This window comes from Lycium ferocissimum, chromosome 7 (genome assembly GCF_029784015.1).
Source record: "Lycium ferocissimum isolate CSIRO_LF1 chromosome 7, AGI_CSIRO_Lferr_CH_V1, whole genome shotgun sequence".
Taxonomy (NCBI): domain Eukaryota; kingdom Viridiplantae; phylum Streptophyta; class Magnoliopsida; order Solanales; family Solanaceae; genus Lycium; species Lycium ferocissimum.
The window spans coordinates 48,055,660-48,070,317 of record NC_081348.1 but is presented as its reverse complement, the minus strand read 5'-3'; the positions used below and the strand labels follow the sequence as shown (position 1 = coordinate 48,070,317).

General features: G+C 30.6%; 1 protein-coding gene across 6 annotated transcripts; it reads left to right on the top strand.

Moving 5' to 3' along the window:
• The first annotated feature begins 2,675 nt into the window (after window positions 1–2,675).
• On the top strand, window positions 2,676–14,240 carry LOC132065463 (transcription factor TGA9-like). 6 transcript variants are annotated; one of them, XM_059458871.1, is made up of 14 exons: window positions 2,676–2,987; window positions 3,118–3,213; window positions 3,330–3,495; window positions 3,589–3,686; window positions 4,345–4,421; window positions 4,978–5,211; window positions 6,722–6,766; window positions 6,870–6,929; window positions 7,034–7,111; window positions 7,344–7,389; window positions 9,119–9,390; window positions 10,321–10,542; window positions 12,873–13,015; window positions 13,845–14,240. In XM_059458871.1, the coding sequence occupies exons 3-14, from the start codon at window positions 3,368–3,370 to the stop codon at window positions 13,930–13,932; spliced, it is 1,491 nt and encodes a 496-aa protein (XP_059314854.1). In that variant the 5' UTR covers window positions 2,676–2,987; window positions 3,118–3,213; window positions 3,330–3,367; the 3' UTR covers window positions 13,933–14,240. The 6 variants fall into 6 exon arrangements, with proteins under 6 accessions (XP_059314854.1, XP_059314859.1, XP_059314858.1 ...); XM_059458876.1 differs by having other exon boundaries at window positions 3,107–3,213; window positions 3,330–3,474; window positions 3,592–3,686; XM_059458875.1 differs by having other exon boundaries at window positions 3,107–3,213; window positions 3,330–3,474.
• Window positions 14,241–14,658: the final 418 nt, after the last annotated feature.

Below are 14,658 nucleotides of genomic sequence, written 5' to 3'. Positions count from 1 at the left end.
GCATAATAGAGGCAAACATCAAACCTGTTGTTGCCCAAACATCAATAATACAAGATGATAAAGTCCACTCAGCCATGGACTTGTGAGGATTAGATGAAACAAATTTCTAATAAGGGAAAAAGAATCTTGGTTTTAGGTGATGACAGGGTTTGGATGGTGACCTATCAACAAAACAGATAATACCAAACAAATCCATTTCAAACCCCTTGATTAATTAATTTTAGAACACAAGTTGTAGTGCCATTTCCATTTAATAAAGCTTGGATTTGATAATTAGCTAAAACCAAAAATTTAAATTTCCACTCCATTATGGGGGGAAGGGTGAAAGCATGCCCATTATCCATTGAATTATAACCTTGCATCACTGATCCTAAAAAATTATCGCTTATTAAAAAATAATTCAACTCTATTCTTTAATAAGAGCATAATTTCCAAATTGAACTCTTCAGTGTAATGCGAGAGTTAGAATTTTTACTAAGGCGAGTCAAAATATAATAAAGTAAATACACCTGAAAAGGTCAATAATTTTATATATATAAACAAGAATTTTTATTGATTTGCACAATGTAATTTTCCGGTGCAGGTGTCAAACACTTCTTCGATGAAGGTATCTTTGCCACTACTTCACTGACATTTTTTGTGCTTAAAAAATATACTCGGTTCATAGAATAATAACAATAATGACGACGCCTCAATCTCAAACAAGTTCTCACCGGTTATATGAATTCTTAATGTTAATATTTTTTCATTTAAGCTGAACTCAAATGCTAAATAAAGAATTATTTTCCAAAACTTAGTTTTTTTTATCAAACGTCAAAAAAAAGAAAAATTCAATTTTAGGCGCCCAAGCATTTTACTTCAATTCCCCTTGCCTTACTGTTATGTTCAAAGTTGATGTGAAAGTACATGGAAATCAAAGGAATAACTGGATACCTGCTTTCTCCGGCTTTATTTGTCATAATACTTTCTCCGTCTCATAATAGGTGTCACCTTAATAAAAAATACACATATTAAAAAATCAATAATGAAATATAAAGTTTACCAAATTATTCCTATATAATAAAAATAAATTACTTTTACCTTTTGATTAGAGCATGCACAAGAAGTAAATCTTTTGACAGAATCCAACAATACTAAGTTACTATGTGGCTTTTTTAATCATCATTTAGATGTTACTTTATTGTCTAAGGGTAGAATTGGAAAAAACTAGCCAATTTATGTCTTGGTTTCCTAAGATAATACTTATTATAGAATAAAAAAATTTAATTAAGGTGACACTTATTATGGGACGGAGGGATAATTTAATGTGGAAGAAAACTTTGTCTCGTCTCTTATATTCAAATAATTTATGTAAACATTGGTTGTATAGAAAATATTTTATTATATTTTTTGTGGCTAGTACTTGCAACTCTTGAAGGTGTTCTACAAAAATGGGCCAATGAGAAAACACAGGTGGTTAGAGAGAGAGGGTGGAGTGGGAGTCACTGGTTCCTGCCCATGACCCCACACTCTCCCCCCCACGCCCCACAAAATATGCGTTTTAATTTAATTTATCTTTACGGTATAATATTTATTTATCTGATACATTTTTTTTTAAGTCTAATCAAAATAAAACATTATCTTTTTATAGTAAGAAGTAATTTAACTTAAATTTTTTATTTTATCCTTAACGAAATAATTTATTGTCATAGAAATTTCTGGCCAATTTACACAAATTTCCTGTTTTAGAGCCATTATTTAGATTTTGTTTCTATTTTAAAAAATTATGCTAATATAACTTTTGAAATTGATAAATATTAAACTGTTGTCTAACGTTTTCTCATAAGATTTCAACTTATTGAACAGAAATTTTTAGATCGTGATCTGTAAAAGGTCTATAAATTGCAGGAGAAATAGAAAAATTATTTACGCAAAGAGTAGTAAGTAGTCATCCAGAAAGGGATATAAGGCGAAAACCGTACTAAATGTCTAAGCATTGTTTTGAAAAGTTTCATCCAATCTTTTTAAAAATTTGTGTATAATTAAATAATATTTTCTCCGTTTCAATTTATATGAACCCATTTGATTGGACACGACATTTAAGAAAGAGGGAAGACTTTTAAAACTTGTGGTTCAAAATAAGCCTTAAAAATTTGTGTGGCTGTAAATCATTCATAAAGTGAATTTGTTTTCAAATTAGGAAAGAGGTCATTCATTTTGACACGGACTAAAAAAGAAATAGATTCAAACAAATTGAAACAGAGGGAGTATCACATAAATTAGAACGACAGGAATAATAAATAAAATTTCATACAATATTTTTTATGCTTCTTTATTTTTAAAACCCCACAAAAGGCCAGAGAGAGAGAGAGAGAGGGGGAGGGGGTTTGCAACAAGTACAAAATATTTTGTATCAATAGAGCAAGACAGCCTGGTGCACTAAACATTTCACGGCTCGAATCCGTGACCTCCTATTCACATGGTAACAATTTTATCAATTACGCCATGGCTCCGCTCAAGGGGTGAGTTTCAAAATTTGTACCAATAGGTGAGTTTCAAAATTTGATACACAATAGTCATACTTGTGATAACAACAGGAGGGGAGATACTAAAAAAGGCCAAATACACCCCATCATCAAAACAGAATAATCAGTAGACAGTTTTCTTCTTGTAGAAGTAGAGAAAAAGAGAAAGCTGATTTTTCTTAAATAAAGACCCCATGAATCAAAAGATCAAAAAATGCCTTTGCCATGCCCACAAGAAAAGAGATAAAGTTGAAATAACACAAACTTAGAAAAGAAAGACTTTCTTTTTTTGAAAAAATAATAAAATACTTTGGACCCTCTTGTTGGTAGCTTCTACTATTATTTTTATAGCATAGAAGAAGTATACAGCTATATATACATTCTTTGAAAATAAAGCTTAGATCTTTTTAGCTTCTTTCCACTTTTCATTCTCTTGCTTCTGAGGAAAAGTTGGTTTTTATTCCAGAAGATCATTAAGCTGAGGTAAAACATATAGTTTTCTTGCTCTTTTTTTTTCTTCTCAAAGCTGCCATATAATCTTGAAAACTATTGAATATTTTTCAAAATGATTGATTTTGCAGTTTTTTTTGTTCTTTTATCAGGGAAGATGAAGAATGATCTGAAATTAGTTGTTTGCATGACAATAAAACTTTGCTTCTGAGGAACAGTTAGTTTTTTCTTTTTCTTTCAAGAACATCCTTAAACTAAGGTAAAACATGTAGTTTTTTTTTTTTTTTTTTTTTTACTTCCCAAAGCTAACATTTAATCTTAATTTTTTTTTTGGGTATTTTCAAAATGAGGGATTTTTTTTTTTTTTTTAATCAGGGAAGATCAAGAATGGTCTGAAAATTAGTTTTGTTTGCATGGAGAGTCAAAGAATTGGAGACACTTCAAGTACTTTGTCAGCTGATCACAACATGCCTTATGCACTTCTTCGTGGCCTAAATCCTCCTAATAACACAAGCTTCATGTATCATTCAACACAAAATTAGTAATTCTTTTGTCTTACCTTTGTTTATTTATTATTTTAGTTTCAATTTTTAGAACATGGGGTTTTTGACAATTTGTGATTTTTTTGGTGTAGTAGTAATCAAGAACCACCAGCTTTTGATTTTGGGGAGCTGGAAGAAGCTATTGTTCTGCAAGGAGTTAAGATGAGCAATGATGATTCTGTTAGATCATGTATGCCTTTTTTTTTTTTTCCTCTTCTTTTTCTGACGTTTGCAAAGTGTAACCAAACTCATGGATAATGGAGTCAAAATTTTCAATAAGAAAGATTTAAAATAAAAAATATAGAAAAAGTTGACGGGATTCACATATATTATATATGCATAAAAAATATTTTTAATTTAATATACACTGTATTTTTCTGCTAAATGAGTTCAGATAAACACTTTTTGCCCCTAACTCCGTCCATGCTCATGGGATATTATATTAAGTGGGCGTTTGTTCATGCTCATAAAAATATATTAAGTGTAATTTTTTCAACGGATTTTTTTAAATAAACCCCTTTTGCCCCTAGCTCCGCTGGTGCTCATTTAGGGGGGTAGGATAGGGAGAAAGTCTGTTTGAAAATGTCAACAAAAACACAGTATTATTGCCATTTCCAAAACAGTAATCATTTCATTAGAAGAAGACTTGAATGGCGTGGGGTTTCATAAAAGGAAACTTGAACTCTTTTGCATGATTTACTGGCTCCATAACTGCAGTTACAACTGCCAAAAAGAAAAAGAAAAAACAGTCTTTTTGTTACTTTACTTTTGTTTTGTTCTTTTTTTTTTTTTTTGTAATTATGCAAATTTTTATTTGAGATATTGCTTTTTTTGTGATTTGTGTGCAGCTTTATATGGATCAGGCACAAACAGACCTGCAGCAACTCTGGAGATGTTCCCATCTTGGCCTACTAGATTCCCAAGAGTACAATATCCCCTTGGCTGATTTTACTATTATAGCTCTAAACATATATATCCATAATAGGAAACTCTTTTCAATTAACATCTCTTTTTGATCAGACTTGTGAGTACTTCTGGCTTTAAGTTAATTTTGTAAGGTTAATAATGTTGTTTTTGAAAATGATTTTCAAAGCTAATCTAATACTACTATGTTATATACCCTGATTCCCTGAAAATGCAACACTTCTTTTACCTACCATATCAATCAGGTGGGGAGATACAGTTATGTTTATAGCTTCGACAGAACTCAGTAATTTTGATTCAGACTCTATATTTCTGTTAAAAAATTCACTTAATATGTATAAATAATTTATTAAGAAAGTAAGGTTCCTTTTTCTAGAATTCGAAACGTATAAATTCAAAATTCTTGCTCTGACACTAATAATAGTATAGTTTAGTTTGTGATAACAAGTTAGTTATCAATTTTATATCAGGATACTCGTTAACGTTTACCATATTGGTTTTTTTTTTCCCGTCATATTATTAGTGCGTAAAACTTAAAACGTCGTCTTTGGATACAGGGAAGCTCAAAATCAGGAGGAGGAAAAGAGAATAGTGATTCAGGTTCAGCACTAAACACTACTATCTCAAGCAGAAGTGAAGCAAATTTGGAGCCTGAATCTCCTATAAGTCAGGCCTTTGAACAACAACAACAACTTCAATTACCACAACAACAATTTCAAGAAATGGCAAGTGATAGTCCAAGAACTGGAGTGTCACATACTGAACCTGCTTCAAAATCCAACTATGAAAAGGTTATTTTTTTTTTTCACTTCACAAGATTATTTTCCCATTATCTCAAGGGTGGACTTTACCATTTATGCGTTGAGTTTGGGAGAATCTAATAATTTTGACTTAAAAATTAATTTAATATATACAATAACAACAATATACCAATATAATCTCACAAGTGGAGTCTGAAAGGGTAATATGTACGCAACATTATTCCTACCTTGTGAAGGTAGAAAAATTGTTAATTGGCTCAAGAATTAATTTAATAAATATAAACTATAAATTTTGAACGCTATAATTTAAAAGGGTTAAAATTCAAAACTCATAAACGTTAGATTTTGAATACATTTTTGTTTTATCTATCATGTCCCAAAAACTCAGGTACAATATTTGGCCTTTTCACTGTTTTTGGGTATAAAATACAAAAACAATCACAAACCCAATAACTGCCAAGAAAATAAGCCAAAGGGCATAGTTTTTATGATCTCTTATTGATTCTCTGATTTATATTCTGACAAAGATGAGGAGAAAAGGCCATCTTTACAGTAACTATGTGTATTACTACTATTTGCCCTTTAATTTTTTTTTTTAAAATGGTTTTTGTTGACTACTTTTCGAACTGCAGTTTAAGTTTTGCTCTTTTCGTCTCAATTTATGTGACATCTTTTGAATTTTGAGAGCCAATCAAGTTTTTCTTTGATCGAATATTTTTATCTGTCTTTTAAATATTTTAAATTGTTAATTCTTGTGATTTATAGTATATTTGACATAATTTTCAAATACATAAATTTTATTTTAAAAAATTTAAAGTTTCTATGCCTAAATTTAGTGTTAAAGTTTAAAAGTTTGAATCTCAAAATTTGAATTGTGTCTCATAAATTGAGACCGAACGATTAGTTCATAAAATAGTCTTTTCTACTATCCCAGAACTGTAGTTGACTCCTTGTTCTTAAGGCCTTAATCTTTCTTGGAAGTAGAAAAAGCAAATCTAGTCAATTTGGTCATGCTAACATCAGATATACATATACATAGATATTAGGAGTACTATATTATTTTCCAGAATTTAATTTATATGACATTATTTTTTAATCTGTCTCGAAATGAATGTTATATTATACTTAAAAATAATTTTATTTTTGAATTTATAATCAGATAAATATTTAAAAATTATTTTATATTGTAAATTTCAAAAGTATCTATTATATTTTAAATTTAATGTTCAATCAAATGATGCAAATAAATTGAGACAGAAAGAAATATTCTTTTTTAAACTGTAGTCTCATCAGCTTCAAAATAAGAAAATGAACTCCAGTCTGAACAGTGCTTAAGTAATAACAAATTTGATTTTAGTCAAAATATCATTAAGTCTTCCAAAAGATCCTGCTATTTTTGACACGTTATACCTCTAAAGTATAAAATTAAACAAAGTAAACTCAAAATGAAATAAAGGAGAAAATTTCTAGCTTCACGCAATTACAGAATTATTTTAAAAAATGTTTGCATATAATTTACATATAATTTTATTTTCTGCAGAGAAAGGCTGCTGGTTCAACTTCAGATAGGGTGACTGATCCTAAGGTGGACCTTTTATTATGTTATCACTATTATTTTGCAGTACCATTTAGTATAATTACATATTTTTTTAAGAAAGACTTCTTAAAATAAATTTTGTTGACCGCAGACTTTGAGACGTTTAGCTCAAAATAGAGAGGCAGCAAGGAAAAGCAGACTAAGAAAAAAGGTAAAATAACACACTTTAAATTAATAATAAATTTTAACTATGGAAATTGAAGCTCCTATATAAATTCTTTGTATTTTACATAGTTAATTTTTTTTTTTTGGCAGGCTTATGTACAACAGCTAGAAACAAGTAGGATAAGACTTGCTCAGTTAGAACAAGAACTTCAAAGGGCTAGGTCTCAGGTTTGATTTTCTTTGAAAATTAATGACTGAATTTTTTGTTTATTGAATAAGGCCTGTTTGGTGCGATGAGAATTATTTTTCAAGAAAATATTTTTTGTGATAATGTAATTTGTTGAAATTTGATTATCAAATAAGAAAATATTTAGGAGAAATAATTTGTGTTGTACCAAACACACCTAATTTGAGTGGATAATAATTAATAAATATTCCTGCTTTTTGTTGTGGCAACCAGGGGATTTTTATGGGAGGTGGTGCTGCTGGTTCCAACATCAGCCCTGGTAAAGTTTGAATCTTATTTTATTAGGGATCTTAAACATTTTTAGCTATACGGCTAGAAAATATTTTACCTGTTTAATGTAATTATTTGTAGTCGTCGTTGGTATATACTTAGCATATAATAAACATATAATAGTTTAAAATAAATATAAATCAGTACTATGTTTTTGGTCAGCCTCAAAAGAATATATACACACTGTGTACACACTGATATTACATGAATTATACATTGATTTTATTCAGTATTATTAAAAGAATAAAATATATATTTACTTTTTGTTGTAGACTTTGTTGGATTTGTGTAGTCCAAAAATATATATATATATATTTTAATGGAAATCCCATTATCTTTTTGGGTTTTAATTGGGGTGCAGGGAGAGTTGAAGAAAAATTTCATTACATTTGAAAAAAATAAAAATAGGTACTAAATGTTACGTGGTAATTTAATACTATTACGTATTTTAGTATATGGTTGATATTGTGTTATGAAACAAAGAGATGAAATTGTTCAATCTTGACAGTGACATCTAAGATAAAAGTATTTTACAGTTTTGACTATCACAGCACGCAATATCTGAACTTTCAGAACTGTAAGTTTCAGTCGATAGAGCCATTTTTTTCAGGTCAAAGCTTGTAATTCTTGATTTCTGAATTAGGACAGAAGAAAAATGTAGTCTTCATTTTGACCATAGAAAATTTATATTTTTCTTGTCGTCTTTTGTGTTCTAAAGGACTATCATAATATCATGTAGAAAATTAAATAACTACTGTTTCAAAATTGTCAAAGCCTCAACAGTAGACCAAATATGCATTTATTTTCCTTTTTTGTCTTAAAAAATTATTCATTTTTATATTTAGTAAGTTTTAAATTCAAAAGGGTATCTTTTATACTCCCTCCGTGTTTCATAGTAAGTGGTGTTTTTACCTTTTCATTTTTGTTTCAAAATAAATGGTATTTCACAAAATCAAGAAGACATTATTTTTTTTCTTCCAATTTTACCCTTATTTAAATAAGTAGAGTATTACCTAACTATTTAAGTAAGTAGCCTGTTACCTAACCAAGAAATCATTAAACAACTACTTTTTTAGGGCATTTACTAAGGGTAAGTTTGTAAAAATATTTTTTATATTTGTCTAGGTGTAAGTAGTTTTCTTAAGGGGTGTGCCCAAACTAAAAAAATCACTTATTATGAAACAGAGAGAGTATATTATACACACTTTTAATTTAAAATTTGTATTAGGTTCCCTAGTAGAGCTTTTTAATGACATCTTAGTATTTGCATGCTAGTAATATACCTTGCATGGGACACTATTTGTTCCTCAATATAACTATAGTGACAAAGAATTACTTGTTCAATGGGTGTCAATCTTTCATTGAAAAATTATAATATATTTTTTTCGTGTGTTTACTTCTTTATATTTTGATTCTTCTCGAAAAAAAAGATTTGACTTCGCCAACAATAGGGATAGATATACCTTGCCTCATGCAGTGTCACGTGACGCCTCTTCGTCGAATTCTTTATTAAATAGGCATATATGGATAATAATAAAATAAAATATTGGCTGCGTACAATAGATCCCTGTGGTCCGGTCCTTCCCCGAACTCCGCACATAGCGAAAACTTAGTGCACCAGGCTGCCCTTTCACTATGGCGGTTTATTTATTTGTTCACTTCTTCCAATATTTAACACAACTTACAACAAATCATGCGTACGCCACTGATGCCGACAGGTGCTGCAATGTTTGACATGGAATATTCAAGATGGTTGGATGATGATCAAAGGCTCATATCTGAACTTAGAACAGCATTGCAAGCACATTTAGTAGATGGTGATCTAAGAGTAATAGTTGATGGATACGTTGCTCATTATGATGAATTTTTTCGACTTAAAGGAGTTGCAGCCAAATCTGATGTATTTCACCTCATCTCTGGAATTTGGACAACTCCAGCTGAACGTTGCTTCCTTTGGATGGGTGGTTTTAGGCCCTCTGAACTCATCAAGGTAAATATTTTTTACGTTATCAGTTTATTTCAATCTGTTATTGTTAGTAAAAAGTTAAAGTTTATCACTGATAATGTAAATAGTAAGGTCACGTATAAGGTAGTTATAATCTTTTTTATTTTTTTTATTTTTACTTTACACTAACCACATATTTTAACCTGTTATATCAGAACCTTCCTTATGTTCGAGGTTACTAATTCCCAATTTTTATGCATATGTATCTAAAATTATCTTGTAGATTACTTAATACGGAGTAGTTAATAGCATAATTTTTTTAAATATTATTTTTATATGGGATCAACTTTTCTAATTACAGAAATGATTTACTCCCTTTGTCCCAATTTATGTAGCACGCTTTCCTTTTTGGTCTGTCCAAAAAGAATATTACATTTTTATAGTTAGAACTATGTTTACCCTTGATAAGATGATTTATAGCAACACAAATGTCGAAGGCCTATTTTAGATCACAAGTTTCAAAAGTCTTTCTCTCTTTCTTAGACTCCGTCCTCAGTCAAATAATGCCACATAATTTCACAGAACTAGTAACTTATAGCATTGACGTTGTAATAATTTTTTTTACGCTATAAGTAAAATTTAACCTGATATAGAAGCTTACTCGTCTTATTTTACAAGTTACTAATTTTACTTATTATGGACATTCCTTGATTTTTTGAATGACTTAATTGTGAGAAAAAAATTGCAATAGTCAGTATATAAAAGTTAAACTCTAGCAGGAAAACAACTTTCCTCCCGTGTGGCTTTAATATTTGTTGACACTGGTTGAGCCACCCTTTTGTTGAAAAATTACACAATGTAGATTGGAAAACAAAAAATTGTGCATATGCGTTTACTTTGCTTAATGAAAACTCTGGTTTTCCCACTATTTGTTGCTAGCTAATGATATGATCTTTAATTCTTGATATTGATCAGATGTTGATAGCACAATTGGACCCCTTAACACAGCAGCAAGTTGTTGGAATTTACAGTCTGCAACAATCATCACAACAGGCTGAAGAAGCGCTGTCACAAGGCTTAGAACAATTACAACAATCTTTAATTGAAACTATTGCAAGTGGTTCTGTCAATGATGGTATGCATCAGATGGCTGTGGCATTGGGCAAGCTTGCTAATCTCGAAGGCTTTCTTCGTCAGGTAAAATTTATTGACAATCACTTAATCTTGAATTAATTTCTTTAGCATATCACTTTTTGTACAAGGATTGATTTGTTATATATGGGATAATCACTAGTAAAGGGTCAGGGTCTCGGAAGGGTAAGTAGATGTTGATACCTCCACTTTTTAATTAGACGTTTCGGGTTTGAGTTCCGGCAATAAATTTTTTTTTGACAGAGAGCGCTTTCCTATTTAATGAAGCGAATTTATTAGTCGGGCTTGTGGGTAGGATTTTGGATGATTATACATTTATACCACAAAAAAATTACTGATATATCTGAAGCTCTCATTCCACTCTGTCATTACAAAAACCATTGGAAAATCACGTTGCGAAGGAAGTACTGTCGGAGTTTGACTTGTCGGTAAGGGGTTTCTCGGAGACGTTATCAATAAGCTAAATTATGGATTTTTTGTTAGTGGAAGTATTACTATTTCATATAATCCTTTAATTTCCTTGTAAAATTCAAAGACTTTCCCTTAGGGCTTTAGTGTTGTGGTAACAGTGCAATGTGCGACGTATGGATTAGGTGTATGTCACGAACTTAAATCCCGTCATTGACAAAAGCTCCATTATCGACTAAGTTTCGAACTGTGGGTTATTGACCCTCGGGAATTTATCGGTTTTAAGAAAAATTGTACAATTTTTGTAGCCTTTTGAGTAAAGCAAATGGTTATTTTAGGTAAAGCCTTTTTGTCTCTTTTTATCACCTTTGTCTACCACTAGAAACTAGAATGTTTAAACTTTTATAACTTAGACATATTATGCCAATGTCCTTTCTCGTTGAGGTACTTTTGAGACTGATCTGATGGGAAAAAGGAGATGATTTTGTCAGTGTGGGGGAGAAAAAAGAAGAAATTAAGATGATGCAGGACTAATACAATGACGTTTTTTTTTTTCTCTTTTGATCTTTTTGTTATAGTAGATATCATCACATTAAAATCCTTTTACACTTTGCTTTCTTCATACTATGGCCATAGATTCCAAAAGTACTTTGTAGGTAGTCATGTGAAAGAACAATTTGTGGTATCAAACCTCTTCACAACTTTTCTCACTTTTGAAAGCTTGGCAACTTCACTTTAAAAGATGGGATTTTATGTGAAAAATGGAGAATCTTAAGATACCCTTTTAATCATGATTCTATAACAGAAATAAGGATAATGAAAAATAATTCCATTGGTAAGGACATTTTTCACTTTCTAGGACTACATTTTTACCTACTAATAGAGGAATCCTTCTCGAAGCAATTGTTCTGCACTAACAATATAAAAAGTATTTATATAATCAGGTCATACAAAAAGTTATTACAGATAAATTTTTTATGATAATAATACTTGCTATAATATGTTAAATTACACTAACATAATGTAAAGAGTCTTTAGGTTGACATTGTTTATATTTTATATCTTTTCGAAAATGACCTCTACTTGCTATAAAATCTATTTGATTGTTGTTAGAGCAATGTCATGCAGTTCCACTAAAGGTGCTTAACCAAATTCCTAATATATAGGTCCCCACTACAGCAATAATTGGTTAGTTAATGCATTTAGAGATGCTCCTCCCTTGGATTATGGCTTTGTTGTTTTGCTATTAATTACTTGTGTTTTTTCGTTTACTTTGAAAGGGATCCTCTTAATTCTTAAATATGACTTCTTATTTCATATGATAAAAAGATTTAAGAAAAATTTCTATCTCACTCTTCATTTTAAGAACTACTTTTATCGGAAAAAAATATTCGGTGATTCTTTCACTTTGTCCAAATTTTGGTAGACAAAGTTACCCGATACATATACAGGTGGAACATAGTATGTATCTTGTGGAATCAGTCCAAGTGCCCCGAAAAAACAAAAAATGAACTACTTTTAATCAAGAGTTCATTGACTTAAATTCATTTTTAACACAGTGAGCAAATAATGGAAGAGTATGGTATTGTTTTTAGGTACATTATTTTTCTCTCTAGGTCCACTTTACAATTTGACAATATAGCATGCTTGATTTTCATAGTAATATCCTATTGATAAATTATACATTTTATTTGGATGTGTTCCTATCTGAAAATGATGCCTGTCCAAATAATGGCCATAATTTAAATATCTTATAGACAAGACAACTAAAGCGGGTTCCAATTTTTCAACCATTTTGAAAGTTGTATTTAAAGATTAGGGGTCCATATCCAAATTCTAGCTGATTCTTTTGGTTTGATTAAGATGTTTATACTAAAAATAATATATTTGGTGTCACTTGCTATATCATAGAGAATGTAGGAATTTTGACCATTTTCTTTTTGTGTTCATGTGAATTTAATTTGCAGGCTGATAATTTAAGACAACAAACACTACACCAATTGCGCAGAACATTGACAATTAGACAAGCAGCAAGGTGCTTCATGGTGATAGGGGAATATTATGGTCGACTACGAGCCTTAAGTTCCCTATGGGCATCACGTCCTAGAGAGTAAGAACCAATTCAAATTTTCCTTTCGCTCTTTAGCATTCGCTTTGTGATCCGACTAATTAATTCGAACTTATTCCGAGGAGTCCCACTTTGGGCTTGGAGCGTTTTTTACTAAAAGTGGCTTCATTCCTAAGACTTGAACGCAAGACCTTAACCTTTAATTATTTTTTTGATTTCCAACTCAGTGTTCAGTACTTTGGACGCGACTAAATTGAATTCGCGCCGAAGACTCCCACTTTAGGGAGAAAACGCATTATGCTAAAAGCGGTTGCATCTCTGAGCTCGAATCCGAGACATCAATATATTTTCCCATTCGGTATTTAGTATACACTTTGGGGCATCATGACTAAATTGGATTTGCGCCGAAGGCTCCCACTTTAGGGTAGAAAATGCTTTCTGCTAAAGTAGTTGCATCTCTGAGGCTCGAATACGAGACGTCAATAGTTTTTTCCACTCGGGCATTTGGTTATCGCTTTGGGGCTCGATTAATTTACTTTATCAATGGAATAAAAAAGAAATGGAGTTGTATAAATTGAAACTGAAGGAGTATAAAGTAAATGATGACACATAAATAGTGGTAGATCAGGATTTAAGCTCTATTGGTTTATCATTAAATTCATTCTATTTTTAAAGTTATGAGTTCATATTTGTTGCTTGTTGCAATTTTAATGTAATTTTACACACAAGTTTATGTTCCTATCGAAAATATCGAGTTTAAATGATTCCGGTAATTTTAAGCTGCATATAAACTGGTATATATACAGTATATTAATGGGAATTTGTATTCCTAATAGCGATATAATGATTTTTAACCGCTTTGTGTTTTTAGGACTATGATGGCAGATGATAACTCTTGTCAAACAACAACAGAGTTGCAGATGATACAAGCAGCCCAACACCATTTCTCAAATATGTGATTCTTGATGATGATCAAAGTTGTCCCATTATGGTTCTGAGAGCTGTGGTATTTAGATGAGATAGGGATTTTTTTCTTTTTTATTTTTTTTGATATAAAATCAGTTTTAGTGTTCCCAGGAAGCTTATAATTGGGGTAATGAGATAACATTGAAAGTAGCAACATCAAAAAGGGTTTATATATCGTGGGAGACTAATTCAAAATTTAAAGTCTACGGGTTTTACGTAACGAGCTCAAGTTAATTGAGTTCACAATCAAATATTTATAAATATTTGTGATTTCGTAATATAATATAGGGTCTGAACAAAACCTATTGAGTTCACATGAACCCATACTTTATAGACTAGGTTCGTTCTTGTATGCTTTCAGTGTAAGAAGTTTTGACTCGGTAAATAGTTACTTACTCTTTGAGTGCTTATAGCAATTCAATAAATACATGACATGGTTTCTCAAATAGGATCACTAAATCATAGCATTTGGTGTAAGCATGTGGTGTAGGTAAGTTAATTTTTACCATTACTAGGTTACTTTATCTATTTAGTAGATAACCTATCTTATTTTTAAAAATTACAAATCTCACATTTTAAGGAGATTTACTTGTAAAGAAATCGTTACATTTACGATTTTTGCATATATATATATATATATATATATAACATAAACTCAAAAGAACATTAAGATTATTATATTTGAGCACCTTCTTTCATTGGGAAAGAGAGAAATTAGG

Coding starts and splice junctions, on each gene's coding strand:
- LOC132065463 (XM_059458871.1), top strand. CDS start 3,368: ATGGAGAGTCAAAGAATTGGAGACACTTCAAGTACTTTGTCAGCTGAT. Junction 6,930..7,033: donor AAAGCAGACTAAGAAAAAAG/GTAAAATAACAC, acceptor TTTTTTTGGCAG/GCTTATGTACAACAGCTAGA. Junction 7,112..7,343: donor TTCAAAGGGCTAGGTCTCAG/GTTTGATTTTCT, acceptor TGTGGCAACCAG/GGGATTTTTATGGGAGGTGG.